This window comes from Ailuropoda melanoleuca, chromosome 12 (genome assembly GCF_002007445.2).
Source record: "Ailuropoda melanoleuca isolate Jingjing chromosome 12, ASM200744v2, whole genome shotgun sequence".
Classification (NCBI taxonomy): domain Eukaryota; kingdom Metazoa; phylum Chordata; class Mammalia; order Carnivora; family Ursidae; genus Ailuropoda; species Ailuropoda melanoleuca.
In genome coordinates, this window is record NC_048229.1 from 77,736,348 (window position 1) to 77,754,011 (window position 17,664).

The window sequence follows — 17,664 nt, forward strand, 5'->3', positions numbered from 1 at the left end:
CATGGTGCATCGCCTCAAGAGAGATTCCCCGTGTGAGTCCCCATCCCAGGGTCTGCAGCAAGGACCACAGTGACCAGAGCCCCTGTGCGTGTTCCAAGGAGCTCCACTCAGGACATCTCAGAAACCACATGAGTCATTCCCCTTTGAAAGGCCTGCTTCTTCAAGAGGTCTTGCAAAATTCCCTCTTCATTTTAGCTAGGGACTTGGGGGTTGTGTAAACACGAGCAAGGAAGTCTAAGCGGAAGCAAAGCGTATTCTCGGAGGCCAAGTGACCTAACGCCAGCCACGCAAGACTCAGCAGAGGCACCAAGGGTGCTGCGGGCTGGTGGGGACTGGGCCCCGCAGGGCCTGGCACGCTGTCCTGGAGCTGCTTCTGGGCCATCCCAGTGGGCAATTTTAGATCTGGAGCGGGGTTCTTTGCATTTTAGGGAGTCTACAAATGTCGACACAAAGCAAATCAAAGCTTTATTTTCTCTAACCTCTAATTGAAATGCAGTATTTCCTGCCGGTGTGAACGTTGGCCCCAAACCAGAGTAGCATTAGCGGGGCCCGCAATTCTCTCACTGGGAGAAATCGGCTGCTGCGGACATCTGAAAACACAGTCTCTGCCATCACTACCCTGAAAGGGTAGTGGTTCGAAGACTCGCCTCTTGATCGTGTGTTTACTGCATTCACAAGGAAGCACACCTATCACTTGAATGCAAAGTCGTTTTAATACTTTGATAACGATGTCGCTAATAACTGATTCCCTGTTAATATTTTAAATTTACTGTATGCATTTTTTTAAAGATTTTATTTATTTATTTATTTGACAGAGAGAGAGACAGCCAGCGAGAGAGGGAACACAAGCAGGGGGACTGGGAGAGGAAGAAGCAGGCTCATAGCGGAGGAGCCCGATGTGGGGCTCGATCCCAGAACACCGGGATCACACCCTGGCTGAAGGCAGACGCTTAACAACTGAGCCACCCAGGCGCCCCTACTGTATACATTTTTAAGTCATTATTCTGAGAAGGGGTCCATAGGCTTCACCAGGCTGCCAGAGGTGTTCTTGGTACAGAGAAGGTTAGCGATCCCCACTCCAGAATGTTGTAAGGGCTTTTAGGCTTATAGGAATCAAGTAGGAAGATGTAAAGTTGAGGCTGAAAAGAAAACAAATGCAGGAGCAATCTTGCACTTCTAGAAACGATTCTGTTTGCATTTACCTCATGTTTTCTTTTCCAGCAAATACAAACCTTCCAGCTCATTCGTGGTGTCAGAAGTAGAAGGTAAGCTGGCCAGTCTTTTTTATGTGACCGTAATGCACAGGTTATCTTGGGCTTCCCTGGAGCTTCTATTCTCCTTAGCTATTGATTGAATGTGTTTGACGTTTGTTAACACTGTAGCTCTCAGCACCGTAAAGTCTTTTTTAAAGGGGTTCCTGATGAGGTTAATTCTTTAATTTCTAAACATATCTGAACTTAGCATTGGTCCTAAATTGCTAAACCAGAAATAGCACTGGGGTTCCCAGCTGAGTGTCACAGAAATACTAATGCCTGGGTCTAGAGCACCTGTTGGGAGAGTCCATTTCTGCTGGCCGATGGTAGCAGCTGGAGCCCTGTGTTGAGGAGGGTGCTGAAGCCCCATTCTGGGCTCATTAGGAAACAAGATTTGATAGACCAGTAATGTCTGCTATGAGTGCCAGAGGGAAACATGAGGAAGCACGTAGCACATACTTTCCATCTCTGGCTTAGCTTTTCATATTGCCTATATTTTATATTGCCTATGTATTTTCCTATCGCCGAGGGTACGTTCATTTGGCAGGGTGGGGTGCATCCATGGGAGAGCATGCTATAAGCAGAGGTGGAGCTGTGAATTCTAGTTGCCCAGAATGGGCACTTGACTGGAATAGTCTCAGGCAAGCAGAGATGCAGGGGCACCCCGCCCAGCCCCTTCCTCAGGAAATTGACCTGCCGACCCTTCCTTTCCTTTGGGAAAGCAGTTCTTGTCGTCATAGGCCCTGGATGCAGGAATATCTGGTTAGATGTCTTTATAAAAACATGTAGCAGCTTTTTTTCCATTTTATAAAAATAATGCCTTTTTATTCCAGATAATTTAAAAATACAAAGAAGCATTAAAAAAAAAAAAAGGAAAAAAAAGGATTTGGCCCAGATTCCACCACTCAGAGATAACATTGTGAACATTCTGGTGGATAACTTTATAGTCTATTTTCCTATGATTACCAGTATTTTGCACTGGTAATACATTGATACACTTCTAAAAATTGAAATAGAATTATGTAAGTTTCGTCACCTGATTTTTTAAAAAAATAATAATGTATCCGGAAGATCCTTCTGTGCCTTTGAGTGGTGTTCTCAGGCTTCTTTTAATGACTTCCCCTGCCTTCCATTGTATAGCGTCCCGTGGTGTACAGAATCAATCCCCTTTGTTGGATTGCTACCTAGATCTCTGGCCCATCCAAATGATAGGACGGACCAGGGGCTGGTGAACACACCCACCCTCAGGGGCAGACCTTCCTGCCGTCTGTCTTTGTAAATAAAGTTTTATTGGCACACAGTTGCGCCCATTCACGTACACGTCTTCTATAGCTGGTTTTTGCTACAACAACAGAGCCGAGTGGTTGCAACATAGTCCGTAGAGCCACAAAGACAGAAATATTTAGCCTCTGGCCCTTTAGGAAAAATTTGCCAAGCCCTGGACTGCTGAGGACACTCTCTCAGAGACGAGAGGTGGCCAGTGTCAGAGCCACTTTCTTACCTCTGTTGTTAAAAACAAGTGACCTTGAAGAAGAGCCCTAGACCCAGAATCAGAAGCCCGGCCTCCCACCATGTCCCGTGCAGACCCAGGCTGGTCTCTGGCCTTTGGGCCCCTGCTTCCTCCTCTGCGTAATTAGAATAATACCTGCCGTGAGGATAAGGTAGGGGAGCAAAAGAAAGGTATCGGGGGGTCCTGTGGAGAAACTACTGAGGGTGAAAACACCCCTAAGCTGTAGACACACTCAGGTCATGGGGTGACTCATCCCTCGAGGGGCCCGAGGTGATGAGCCCACAGCGCTAGGGTTTGGCACCTGCTGGCTTCTCATCCCACCTCCATTCGAGGGTCCCATGAGCCCCTAGGACCTGCTTGTCCGATGGGCCATCTCACAGGCTGGAGGCCTGAGACTCAGGCTTGCCAATGACCTGACCGTTTCCCGCCATGTTTCTGTCTCCAGTGCGCAACCTGGACTGTTTCACCACTGTTGCTCAGCTCTGCCCGTTCAAGAACACAGGGACCCACTGCCCCAGGTAAGGCTTGCTGGCATCTAGATTTGCAAACACAGGGACGGAGAGAAGGAGGCATCATGCTGGGTTGGGGGTCATCTCAAGGAGCAAAGCATGACCGAGTTCTAGGTGTGGCCCTTTTGTGCGGACACCCAGAAAACCGACTGCTTTGTGCTCAGAGTCAGACCTGCTGGACCGCTCCCTGAGACCTCTGGTTCTCAACCGTGGCTGCGGGGTGGAATTGCCTGAGGGGCGTCAACAGGACAGATTCCCGGGGCCCCGCCCAGGCCACTGAGATCTGAGTCTCAGGGAGTGGCCCAGCGGGGCATCACCCTATTAGGGGCTTCAGGGTGCCACTTGTCCCCTTGAAATCAGCTCCCTGATTCTTGCACTTCATCTGTGGGTCACTTTAGAACCAGCTCGTTATACCCCAGTTTTTCTGAGGTGTAACGTGATAAAGTCCGCCCACCGTTAAGTATGCAATTTGATATGTCTTGACACATGTGCCCCGTCATGCCACCACTGCCACAATCGAGGGTCCGTCATGCCAGAAAGTTGCCTCGAGTCACCCCGTCCCCCTACCTCTCACCCACGTCCCTGCCAACCACCGGTCTACATTCTGTCACTGTCATTTTGCCTTTTCTAGCATTTCATGTGAACGGAGCTGTCATAACATGTAGACTTTCGTGTCTGGCTTCTCTCTGTCTGTGTAATGCTTCTGAGATCCATCTGTGCTGCCAGCCTGTCGGTGGTCTTCTCTCGGGTCGCTGGGCGGGGTTCTAGTCTGTGCACGGGCCACAATTGAAGGAGTGGATTCTATATGCGTCTACCCAAACGTTAATTGGCTGATTTTGGGGGGATGATGCATCATGACATAAAGTAACATTTGGCAATACTTGCTTCTAAAGAACCTGTTAGATCCTCTTGGAAGCTGTGAACCCCTCCCCTGGGGCTCGAGGCCCATGGATTTTCCAAAAGACTGACCTTAAAACTAACATGTGGACACCCCCAAGGTGTGAGCAGGGAAGAGCCCCAGGAGGGTGCAGGTGAGGAAGAAGACACAGGGCCGGGATTCCGGCTCCTCCCCGCTGCGGCTCACATTCCCCTTGGGGCTTTCTCACGGGCTCCCAGTGCCTCCGCCACCACCGCTGATCCCCTTTGAATGTTCAGTCAGGGATGACAACCTTTTATTAAATGTTAATATTAATAGTTATCCCAAATCTTTTTTTTTTAAAGATTTTATTTATTTATTCAACAGAGATAGATACAGCCAGCGAGAGAGGGAACACAAGCAGGGGGAGTGGGAGAGGAAGAAGCAGGCTCATAGCGGAGGAGCCTGATGTGGGGCTCGATCCCATAACGCCGGGATCACGCCCTGAGCCGAAGGCAGACGCTTAACCGCTGTGCCACCCAGGCGCCCCTAGTTATCCCAAATCTTAAAGAGAAGCAGAAGGAAATTATTTCAGAAAACACAAATGAACAACAACAAAAAAACCTTGACATTGTGCAAGTATAGAAAATACAGGTTTCTGACCTGCCCTTCTAGAAAAAGTAGGACAGAATTTTCTTGCCCAAATTCTTTTTTCTTTTTTTAAAATCTCACACATACATCCTCCTTCTCTCCGCCCACCCCTATCCCCTGCCCCCCCGCCCAAAACTGTTTTAACTTCCCGATGCCTTTGCCTGGCTCTCTCCCCTGCCAGAATCTTGTCTGTCTTGGGGCCAGATGGTTTCGGGCCGCCATCTTGGTTCCAGCAATATGGTGTACTGTTCCAGATAAAAGCAAAAAACCTTTTCTTAAGTGGAGTTCATGCTTTTTCCCAGTTTGAATCTCTCACACCACCTAGGGCCTGCGCCTTTCCAGTTTGAGGTGCTCTCCTTATCCTCTGTGCCTACAGTAGGGATGTGGTGACTGACCCAGTGGTGATCTAACCCCTTCCACCTCAGGTTATCAGTGCCCCCTCCCTGGAATAGTCTGACTCACTGAGGTGAGGGCCCTCCACCCTTTCCTCCCTCACACAGGGAAGTGGCCTTTAACAAAGTCTATTGATTATAATCTCCATAATGTACCCACGATATGAATTGGCCAACACCCAAGAACGGGAGGTACAATCTCTTACAATCCCATATTCACCTCTCTTCCGTATTTATTCTTTCACCTTGTTGTTTCTGCATGTCTCTTTTGTATGGAGTTTGAAAATTCTATATGCAGTGTTTACGAAGAGGGAAAATACCTTTATCCCTGCTAGGGTGGGAGAGGTATTTTTTTTTCTTAAAGAGTAAACTGTATGGTAGTTTCCTTTCCTGTGTAAGCAGTTAAATCTTGAAATTCAAACAGGGAAGGCCAGCTGCTTCTCAAGAACTTTTGTTTCCTGCTGACCATAACCATAACACTCATGTTTCTGGTTTTCCAGAGTTCATTGTCCAGCACACTGCAGAGACGAGCCATCCTACTGGGCTTCTGTGTTTGGAACTAACGTCTATGCAGACGTGAGTATGCCGGCATTTTCAGTGACCGCCTCTCAAAGCATGCTAAGATCTTAGCAATCACGTTCCAAGGTCTGGATACCAGAAACCTGAGATCTCATTCCTGTGCTTGGAGCTAAATTTAGATCACTTCTTTCTGTGAACACTGCCCTAGTTTCCCCCTGTGTAGTCATATTAGTACTTCCAGTGGTGTGTGCTTATGGATTCGGCTGCAGGTGGACCTCATTGTGTGCAGATGTTTTCATGGTTTGGTCAATTGAATCCTGCTTCCCCATTCACGTGCATTTTTAATGTGAAGGCTTTTAGGTATCACATACTTCACACTTAATTTCCCCAGCTATTTAATCATCTTTCCAGCTCTCCTGATGCATTTATAGAACTGATTCACTCTACTCACTGCATTTCTTTTTTTGGCTCTGTCCCCACTTAGCTAAAAGCACACAGAAGGAAATACAAATTACACCAATTGACGACTTTTTCATAACCACTCTTATCACACAAGAGTCTGTTCTTCCACATTTCCTTACTAACTTTAGCAAGGAAGCTTCAGCCTGATTTTTCTGAGTGAATCTTCCAGTACGTAGTGTGTTCCTTCTAGTTGCGCGGGGTTGAGGGACCTGATGTCCCAAAGGATGGGAATGTTGTCAGCCCTGCCCACCAGGCTGTGTGATCTTCTTGCCGAGTTTCTTACCTCTCTGCAGAATGAGCCAGCTGGGATTTTCTAGTCCAAGGAATCTTTGAGACCTAACATTTCCTGATTAGATCAGCACCACCCATCCCCAGCTAACATTTTTACTCAGCTTTTTTCCATCTTCATTTTAATTGTTCTCTCCCACCCACCACCTCCATCTTGGCCTCCATCTACTTCATTTGTTCCAGATTCCTGTAAATCTGAGGTCACTGAGTTCTGTAACGTCAAGGAAACCTTCATGGCTAACCTTTTTTATTCCCGCATCTTTTTTCTTTCCTCTTTAAGTATTTTTCTTCTCAGAAGCCACTCAGCCAAAATTGAGTTTTAAAAGTTTGGTGGAGTAAAATAACGTATATCAATTGCTATACTAAATGTTTGAGCCAACGTCTGATGTTATAAGACAGAGACTTTGATTTTAAAATCACTTAAAAATAAAGGGGTAGGTCAAGTAATTCTAACCAAATACAAAGAAACAACAAAGAAGGAATGGCAATATTGCTATCTGATAAGGTGGAATTTAAGGTTAAACATACTGAATGGGACAACACAATTCATTGTGCAATGGCACAAAAGGTATAGTTTATGAAGGTCAGAGATCAAATCTGTATGCACCAAAAAACATAGCAGCTAAACATATAAAGCTTTTTTTTAAAGGTTGGAAATGCAAGGGGCACTTGATGAAAATTAATGATAACATAAAACTATCTTTTACTATGTTTTAGGTTCTTTAAAAACACCATTTCTAGGTATTGTTGTCCCCATCTTATAGAAAAGCAAAGCGAGGCTTAGAATAACCTGCCCCCAAATCACACAGCTAATACACAGGCAAGGTGAGATGCCACGAGGTTATGTCTTACTTTAGGTTCTGTTCTTTCTCTACCCTATTCTGCCTTGCTTGAATTACCTGCACTCATAATTCTACTGATATGAATGGGCATGGGAGTGAAGACCTGGATGTAGTCTTTAACTTGTTAACTAGGGTTTTGAGCTTTTGGAACCACAGTGCTTGCACAGGACTTGGCACATAATGATCGTTCAATTAGTGTCTGTTGAAGGAATAAATAAATGAAGATACTACATTAGTTAATGTTTAAATATTAAGCTCTTCCGAAAATAAAAGAAGGAAGGAGAAAGAAAGAGAAGAAGAGAGGGGAGACAGGGAGAGGAGAGGGGAGGAGTAAGGAGAGAAGGAAGGGAGTTCTGTCCATCTCAGAGGTTCTTTTCTGGCCTTGGTATCTAGGTCACTCTGTATTCTGGGAAATGACGATGGCTTTTGGAAAATGTCTGTTTAGCTAAGAGATTTATTTTGGGAGAGTTGTCTGCAGATCTTCGAAGGGCCTAATAGTGCTGCCATTCCTGCCTACTCACCGGGAGTGCATTACTTAGCAGCCCCCTCCCTTCGTGGTGAGCTGCAGGCAGGAGAAGCAGCAGCGTGTAGCCCAAAGAGCAAAGTCTGGGTCCCAAGATGTGAGTCAAAGATCCGGCTGTGCGATTGTGGGGGAGCCTTTCTCCTACTCTGAGCCTCGGTTTTCTTATCTGTCCTCCCTGTCTCCCTCGGCGGCTGGATAAGTTCTCACACTTGGGCACACATCAGAATCCCCCAGAGGGCTCGTTCAAACAGATTTCTGGGCCCCACTCCAGCATGTCTGACTCAGTGAGTCTGGAGTCGAGCCAGAGAATCTGCATTTCTAACAAGTTCCCAGATGATGTTGATGCTGCTGTTCTGGGACGACAGTCCCTTGAGCGTTTCCGATAATGGTGACAGTGACAGTGATGATTATGGTGGTGCCGCTTGTCTTATTAACTAGCATCTGAGCGCTGCCTGCAGCACCTGCATTCAACCCCTGAACTTGTTGCATCTTCCAGATAGCCCTGTTAGGCCCTTGAGGAATAGTGGGCAGCTTTCTGGCTCAGGACGGGGGANACCCCTGAACTTGTTGCATCTTCCAGATAGCCCTGTTAGGCCCTTGAGGAATAGTGGGCAGCTTTCTGGCTCGGGACGGGGGGAGCAGTCCTTGCTCTGCTGTTAGCCAGCTGAATGATTTGGGGCAAGTCATTTAACCTCCCGGAACCTCGTTCCACTCATCTGCTAAGAGAGGATAATAATACCTACCTTGCAGGGTTATCGAGAGATTTCTCCATCACTGCACGGGAAACCCATAGAACAGTGCCTATCTTGGTAAATGCTCGAAAATGTTACCTATGATGACCACCCCCTTTGTATTGAGAAAATGGGGGCTTTTGGGGTTAAAACACATCATTCAAGGCTGCCTAGCAGACAAGTGGTGGAGGCAGAATGGGCTCCAGCCTCTCTCAGACCAGATTTCTGCTATTGGCAGCTGTTAATAAATCCACGTTGCTCAGGCCCTAAGAAGAGAAAGTGGACCACCTGTATCTTTGTGGAAGCTTGCTTCGTGGGAGGAGACCTGTCAGAGGCAGGGAGAGGAAGGGAGAGGCAGGGAAGACAGGGTTTGCCCAACGTTGCAGTTGCTTGAAAGAGATGTGTGTTGATAATGGAGGATAGCCATGCCGCTATCCTGAAAATGATCTGGCTGTCTGCGTGAGGTTTTCATACTCACGGCCCACAGCTTGATGTTATCACAGAAAACTTCTGTACCACTGGCGTCCAGAAATCCTCTGGGGACCAGAGGCAAAAGACTGTCCCAGAGGACACAAAACCAGAGCGCACCACTGCTTGGCGGCGTTTAGTCCGGAGACCGTGCCTCCCGGGCGGGGCCTGCAGGAAATGGGCTCGGGTCCCTCTGGGTGCTGTGGCCGAAGTGGCCCCGGGCCTCATGTCTGGTTAACTCGGTCAGCGGAGTGAGCAGTAGCCGGAGAGACAGAAGAAAAGCCTGCCGGTGAGAACAGCAAGCACGCTGGTGCTTGCACAGCTTGCCGCCCCAACAGTGCGTTTAGAGGAATCCTGAGGTCTCCCTGTCTCTCTCGGAGGTGGCCGCAGATGCGTCACTTCCTAATCTTTGGGGGGCACAAACCCTTTGGAGAACTGGAAACTTACAGATCCTTTTNTCATAGTGGAAGAGCCTGATGTGGGGCTCGATCCCATAACGCCAGGATCACGCCCTGAGCCGAAGGCAGACGCTTAACCGCTGTGCCACCCAGGCGCCCCTCCGGGGAGATAATTAAAAGGCTTCCTCGTGCAGACAAGGTGACCAGCTGTCCCTGCTTCCCTGGGGTTTCCCACATTCGGCGCTGCAGTCAGGGAAGTTCTGGTTGACCTGTAACTCTGGGGCCCCCAGACCCCCGGAGCCGACTTCGCTAAGAAGCCCTGTCCTCGTCCGTTTGTTTGTTGAAGGAGAAAAGATGTGTGGGCACAGGGTCACACCTGGCCTTCCGTGACTCCAGCGACTCAGTCCCGGAAAGCACGCCCTCCCGTTCTCAAGTTCCCAGTGTGAGCGTTCACTTGGGCTCTCAGGCTCTGCCCTTCTCACAGCATGACGCCCTTCCAGGGGCCCGGCAGGGAGGACTCTGCTGCTGAGAAGCAGATTTCTTCTGATGCGAAACCAGCAGCTTCTCGGGCAGGACCTGGTTTTGAAGGAAGGGGGCAGGAGCCCCCCACCTGGAGGGGGTCCCGAGAGGGACTGCCCCGGGCTCCCAACGTGTGAGATTTCAAATCGGGATTTCCAAAGAGCCCACTTGAATCCGTTCCCTCCTGTCTGGTGTTAAGAACCTGCTTGATGGGTTGCTTGTCCCATTCAAAGGGCAGTTTGGACTCGACCACTTCTGATGCCCCGTGGAAGCAGAATCCTACATGATTCTTCTTCATTAGCCGACTCTCTTCACGAAGGAGGTGCCAGCTGGGCTAACCAGTGGTTGAGATCCAAGTCACCCCACAGGTGATTATGGGGTCCCAGGTACTGTGCAGACAGTTGGCCTTGAGAGACGGCCAAGCCCAGACTGCCCCCTCCTGCTGAGTGACCATCGCCTGGTGGTGTTTGCAACCTTGGGGTCATGGTCCACGGTGGCCTCGCCTCCACTCCCTGCACAAAGCACCATGCCCTGTCCGCCCTCGACACACACGGAGTCTGCAGGCTGAGCCCCGCGGATGGTCACGGTTGCAGTCACTAGGTCATGCATGAAGGCAGGACTGGAGTCAGTCCTCCTGCCCTGCACACGTCGGTCTGACTTTAGGTTGTCAGTGTGCTGAGCTGGACTGGGCATCTGGCTCCATCAGCCTGGCTGCACATGTTCTCGACGTCTCGGGGGCCATTCTCCTGGTGACTCTGGTTTCTGAATATTTGGAAGTCATCACACTTACGGGACCAAATCAATGGAACATTCTGGTCATAAGGCAGGGATCAGAAGCTGTATGGGTCTCTCACAGCTGCTGTAATAAACGACCACGGACTGAGTCACTTCACGGGCTTGCTCTCTCATGGTCTGGAGCTCACAGGCCCAGCACAGCCCCCCCAGGCACAGGTCAGGCTCTTGGCAGAGCTTTGTTCCTTCTGGAGGACCCCCCGAGGAGCACCTGTGTTTTCGCGCCTTTCCTACTTTCCAGAAGCCGCCCACAGTCCCTATTTGCGGCCCCGCTCCATCTGCAAAGCCAGCGCGGGGGCACCGTCTCTCTGCCTCTGCCCCTCCCACCTCCCTCTCAGAAGGGCCCTTGTGATGACTCTGGGCTTGTCTCCTCCTCAGAGTCCTGACCTCAGTCCCTTCTGCGGCGTCCTTTGGCCACGTGAGCTCACGCAGTCACGGGCTCGGAAGTGGGGATGTGGACGCCTTCGGAGCTGTGACTCTGCTGGGCACGGAAGCACAGACTCTGCCCTCAGCCGGGCCTGGGCTGGAATCTCTGCTAAGCTGCTGTCTGTGCGGCCCTGGCCACGTTCTTGAATCTCACCAAACCCACGTTTTCTGGCCCATGGAATGGGAATGGCGGTACTGACCCATCCTGTTGGAGGAAGAAGGGAGATCCCCAGCCAGAGGCGGTCAGCCCAGGGCCTGGCGAGGAAGAAGCTCAGAGCCAGCGTCAGGTCTGCCTACGGGGAAGGGGGCTGCTGACCCCGCACGCGGATCGGCGCGGCCCGTGCATGCAGCCCCGGCCGTTTGGGACAACCACCTGACCGGTGTTTAAGTTGCCGAATCCAGGCTTCCCCCACAGGGGGCTGGGCACCCTCACCATGTAAAGATGGGTTGCGGTGAAGACTGACACCCCCTGCCAAGGCCAGGGCTGGATTTTCACCCCAGGCTGGATGACAGGATCCTAGAAGTGGCAGGAGAGGGTCACCCATGTGGTGCTTCTCCTTGAGTGTGCCTCGAATCACCTAGCCCTCGTCGGGGGCAACTCTGAATCAGCCGGTCAGGGCGAGCAAGGACCAGCCACCCCGCCCCTGAATGAATCTCCCCAGTTTAAGAAATGGTGATTAATTAGTTTCAGACATTCCACCCTGAGGATCATTTTTCTGCTGGATAAGTAAAGACCCCAGTGAAAATTTAACTCAAGGGTTTATTACCCAGGAATTAGACTACTTGACAACTTTGGAAAACAGCCCACTCTGCCCTCCTTGAAAGCCAGTGGCTCCCTTGGCCCCTAGAATAAGCCTAAACTCCCCCCGTGGTCCTCACAGCCCCCACAGGATAGACTCCATTCACCTCTCCCTTCTGCCCCACCACACTCCACCTGACTCTCTATTCCAGCCACCCTGGCCCTCTTTCTATTCCTGGAACATGATGAGTTCACTTGTATCCTAGGGCCTTTGCACAGGCCATCCCCTCTGCCTGGGATGCTCTTCCCAGAGATATTCCTAGGCGGTGGCCCATTCCTTTTCGTCATCCAAATCTAAGCTCAAATGTCACCCCAAGAGCAGTCTTCCTGGATTAACTCTTCTAAGAGTGTCTCCACCCAGTCATTTTATCTCAAGAGTTGGTTTTATTTTCTTCACAGGCAGAATTACTTTTCTGTGTATTTGTTTCCTTGTCAGGTTCCCTCAACTACACGATGGCAGAGTCTGTGTCCTGTTCCCTGCTGACTTTTCCCGCATGTAGCACAGTGCCTGGCACCCAGTAGGCACTCAGAAAATACTTGCTGAATGAATGAATGTGTGAACGAATGAGGGAGGTCACGTGTCTCTGGAGAGACCCCTAAGGAATCAAGGGGGATGGGTGTTTCCTAGGGGTAACTTGATCGACACCCCACCCCGTCCAACCAGGCACCAAGTATTGATCACGGCTCTCCTCGCACTTTCAGAGTTCAAGCATCTGCAAGACGGCCGTGCACGCGGGAGTCATCCAGAACGAGAGCGGGGGTTACGTGGACGTGATGCCCGTGGATAAGAAGAAGATCTACGTGGGTTCGCTCAGGAATGGAGTCCAGTCTGGAAGGTAGGACTGCGTTCGGCTCTTGACACCCAAGGCTCTCCAAGGGTGCCCCTGGAGCACCTGGGAGGGAAGCCATGACCTTGACCTTGGGAGTAGAACTCGGGCAGGCTTGTGCTCATTCTCGCCAGAATACCCAAGATGAGCCTGTTCTTTTTCTTTTCTCTTCTTTTCTGTTTTAAAAATAAGAACTTTTTTCTATGACAATGTTTTTGTAGAAGGTTTAGAAGCATCCCATAAGCCCCCCCCAAAAAACCAATCGTCCGTAAGCTGTCACCTGGGGAGTTACCGTGAGACTTCGGGTGTATCTCCCTCTGGTCCTTTTACTTTGCATGTATGCAAAGAAGACAAATGGAATCAGATTACAGGAGCGTAGTGGTTCTCTGTAGCTAATGACAGTACAGTTGCGTCCGTTATGGAAGTGAGAGCAGAGGGTCTGGGGCCCAACAGACTAAGCTCTGCTTCTCAGCAGCTCTGTGCCCACAAGGCAGCTGCCTGAGTCCTTGTGCCTCAGTTCTCACCTGTGATATGGGCACAGCCCTGGTGTCGCCTCACAGATTGCTGGAGGATTGATTAATCCAGCGGCTGTCACGTAGCTGACAGCAACAGGCCCTCCGTAGAGCGGAGCTCAGTGCTCTGCATTTTCACTGACTAGGTCGTCAAGGCTGCTCCTAAATCCCCCCCCAGGTCCCTGCTGGTGACCCCCACAGTCGCATCGGGCGGGCCCACCGCACCTCGCTTCCTGGTTGGCCAGCCTAGCACTTTTCCATCCTGGGGGGCGATTGTCCCCGTAATGACCCTCCTCATGGGTGAATGTCTGCACATGCCAATGCTTGTTTCCGGAAATCCCTGGAACTGACATTCCTAGATCAAAGACCGTGCAAACATCTGAGGCTTCGGGAATGCCTTTCCAGAATGTTCTTCAGAAGGGGCCCTAGGGCGGCCTCAGGCTGCCAGCCCATCTTCCGGCACATGCTGTTCACCTTTGCCTGTGTCCCTGTTGTTCGTGGAAGTGCGTCACAGCCCTCGCAGCCCAGGGGCCCAGGCCCCAGTCCCCCCGTGACCTCACACAAGGCACCAGCCTTTCCTGAGCCTCAGTTCCTATATCTGTGAAATGGGTCTGATGCCTCGCCTTCCCCGGGGCAGATCCCTGTTGGGGGTGTATTTGTTCCTAGGGCTGCTGGGGCAAGGTACACAGACGGCGGGGGGCCTACACCTCAGATGTTTATTTCCTCGCAGTGCTGGAGGCTGGAAGTCCCAGATCAAGGCGTGGGCTGGGGGGCCTCCCTCCTGAGGCCCCTGTTCTGGGTGTGTAGATGGCTGCCTTCTCCCCGTGTCCTGACACGGCCTTCCCTCTCTGCGCATCTGTGTCCTAACCTGTTCTTCTAAGGACACTGGTCAGACTGGATCGGGGTCCACGCTCATGACCTCATTTCTAACTTCACTATCCCTTCAGAGACCCTCTCCAAAGACAGTCCCATTCTGAGGCGTTGGGGGTTGGGACTCAAACATGGGAATGGGGTGGGGGGGGACACAGTTGAGCTGAGAGGGGTGTGCCGAAATTTTATATTTGAGGGGTCTTCTTTCGAAAAGGAACATAAAATCAAGAACACAAAATGTGCCAAGCCCCCGGATGCTTAGGCTTTCGTGGTCCCCTCATCCTCCCCGGCTGCCTGGGGGCGTCAGGACAGCGCCGTTGACGGAGACGCTGCGGAATGGCGCGCAGATCCCCCCAGGGGCCGCACGGGACCTCTGCCCTGAGCCCCGATGCTGCGGCGAACGGTTTCTGCATCTCCTCCTTCAGCGTGGGCAACCTTTGTTTGGGAAAAGCTTAATGAAGGGAAATTCCATTGATTTAATGGGAGGGAAACGAGGCAGCTGATTACGTGGAATTTCCTGGCCAGGCTGGAAAGAAGTCCCAGGACACCACTCTGTTGAGCTCTCTGTGCCCCTCGCAGAGGAAACGGTCTTGTTGAGAAGCGTGGTGGGCCGGCCTCTGTGCTCGTTGCCCAGCTCATCCCCAGGACATCTCAGCCGCTCCCCGAGGGCAGCCATGCGGCTTAATGTGTGGCCCCCGCAGGTGTGTGTCCGAGACGGCCCCCAAAGTGGCTTCTTTCCCACTGTCACCCTCCCCGCCCCCCAAGACCCGTCGTTCTTTCTCTTTCCTCGAGGGACCCGCCCGGAATCGCCATCATCATCATAAATATCTTGCAGGCAGGCTTTCCCAGGTCCAGGAGTGTCTGCTGCCCTCTGCACTGTTCAGAAAGGGTCTGGGGAGTTTCTGCAGCAGCTTCAGAGTTGAGACCCTGCTTCCTTTCCTCTTTGGACTTGCTCTCTTGTGACTCAGTTTCCCCACCTATAAAGGGGAAGGTGGTAACACCTACCCCCTGGGGTAGCGGTAAGGCGGTGGGTTTCAGAACAGCCCCCACAGACCAGGAGAATCCAAATCAGCAGGGAGCTTGCTAGAAAAAGATTCTCGGGCCCTCCCCAGACCTGTGGAGTTGGAAGCTCAGGGACTGGGCTCTGCAATCTGCAGGAACGATGATGACGTGAGGGTGACGCATCCCTGGCACATGCAGGCACTGTGTGGGAATCTGATACTTTGCGATTCAGGCTTATTCTCATGGGGTGTTGGCGCCCATCGACGGTAACAGAGTCCACTCTGCACACGCAGAACAGAGAGGCTAGACCAGAAGGGCACGGGGGTCCGATGGCATTTGGGACCCTGCTCGCCAGCTGGGTGTCCTTGGGCAGGCAGTGTCCCCAAGCTTCATTCCCTCCTCTGTCACGCGGTTGCCGTGAGGATCACTGAGATGGTATGTGCCACGCACTTCCCCGTGGCTCACTGTAGGTGCCCGATGAATCCGGGCCCTTGTGGCTATATCACTTATAAGGTCCGTTGCATACCTCAAGGCGCCGTGGGTCTTGCACACAAGGCCAAACGACTTGCACGTAAGAGCCTGTGTGGACNCAGCAGCTTCAGAGTTGAGACCCTGCTTCCTTTCCTCTTTGGACTTGCTCTCTTGTGACTCAGTTTCCCCACCTATAAAGGGGAAGGTGGTAACACCTACCCCCTGGGGTAGTGGTAAGGCGGTGGGTTTCAGAACAGCCCCCACAGACCAGGAGAATCCAAATCAGCAGGGAGCTTGCTAGAAAAACAGATTCTCGGGCCCTCCCCAGACCTGTGGAGTCGGAAGCTCAGGGACTGGGCTCTGCGATCTGCAGGAACGATGATGACGTGAGGGTGACGCATCCCTGGCACATGCAGGCACTGTGTGGGAATCTGATACTTTGCAATTCAGGCTTATTCTCATGGGGTGTCGGCGCCCATCGACTGTAACAGAGTCCACTCTGCACACGCAGAACAGAGAGGCTAGACCAGAAGGGCACGGGGGTCCGATGGCATTTGGGACCCTGCTCGCCAGCTGGGTGTCCTTGGGCAGGCAGTGTCCCCAAGCTTCATTCCCTCCTCTGTCACGCGGTTGCCGTGAGGATCACTGAGATGGTATGTGCCACGCACTTCCCCGTGGCTCACTGTAGGTGCCCGATGAATCCGGGCCCTCGTGGCTATATCACTTATAAGGTCCGTTGCATACCTCAAGGCGCCATGGGTCTTGCACACAAGGCCAAACGACTTGCACGTAAGAGCCTGTGTGGATTGTCTTTTGGGACAAGGGGGAAAGCACCTTGCAGGAGCTCACGCTTTCATCCTTGCAGCCGTCCTTCCAATGCGCACTCACCCGTCAGGGCTCGTACGTGTGGCGAGCCCGCACAATGTGCCAGGCACGCGGACCCAGCAGGGAACACGCAGCCTGATCTCCACCCGTGTGGGGCGTGTCGTCCAGTGGGGGCAGAGATGACAAGAGAAATGACCACTGCAGCCATAGGGCCCCTGGCATCACCGGGAGGGAGGTGCAGGCAACCGAGCACATGAAACAGGGCCCCCTCTCATGGTCTGGAGGCTCCTCGGAGACATGGCTCCAGCCATGCCCCACCCACCCCTTGTTTAGGTGGGACCTCAGCAGCCCAGTGCACAGACACCAGGACGGAGACATCTCCCCGGAGTCTGTTCCCATTAGGGGCTGTGGGAACCAAGCCTGGGGCTGGAGGGTGGCTCTGTCCCCCATGTCTGCTGGTACCCGAGAGTGGTCCCAGTCGGTCCCAAGGGAGCTGTGGATGTGGGACGCTCCCGGACCTGTGCACAGCAAACTCATTCTAAATTTAGGGAATCCTTCAAGCAAGCAAGCAAGCAAGCAAGCAAGCAGACAGAAGCCTTCTGAGCAGAATTCTCAGCACATGGGCCAAAAGTCAGTTCTGCTGTGGAGTGGCTTTGGGTTAACAGTGGTCTTTTTCTGGAAGAGGATTTCCTGAGGGTTTTGAAAGACGAGGGGACACTGTGGGAGGACAGGAATCTTCTGTCTCACACACATGCCCGCAAAGCATAGCAGAGGAAAGGAAAGGTGTCAGGAAGAGCTTTGACACTGGGACCGGAGTTTGCCGGAGTGTTCTCGTAAAGAAGCTCGACATCTGGATGAAAACCAGTTCAGGAGTTTTTCCTGGACCAGGGGCATTTTTTTAAGACCGATTGCACAGGAGATTGGGAAATGTACCACGATGACAGATAGCATTCTCAGTCACTTGGTTATAACAAACGTACCCCATATACAGAGGTAGATGGTATCTATGTGGATGGACTTTCATCCAGAAGTGGACTATTCGTGTCGTGTTTGTGGGACAGCTTCCTTGTGCCAGGGAGTGACCTCCTGGGGCACGTCTAGCGCACACTTAACTGTGAGCCACACGAGATTCTAAAGTTTCTAGTAGACACAGTAACAAGTAAGAAAAAGGGAAAATTTAGAATATATTTGATTAAATTCAGTGTATTGAAAATATTAT

General features: G+C 51.5%; 1 protein-coding gene across 1 annotated transcript in view; it reads left to right on the top strand.

The window, feature by feature from the left end:
• The window catches only part of CRISPLD2 (cysteine rich secretory protein LCCL domain containing 2), a 66,500-nt gene that overhangs the window by 36,997 nt on the left and 11,839 nt on the right, over positions 1-17,664 (top strand). Inside the window, exons 11-14 of the mRNA XM_002913409.4 lie at positions 1,222-1,265; positions 3,209-3,281; positions 5,672-5,747; positions 12,641-12,774. Of these exons, the coding sequence (XP_002913455.2) occupies positions 1,222-1,265; positions 3,209-3,281; positions 5,672-5,747; positions 12,641-12,774 (327 nt within the window). The remainder of the gene's footprint in view (positions 1-1,221; positions 1,266-3,208; positions 3,282-5,671; positions 5,748-12,640; positions 12,775-17,664) is intronic.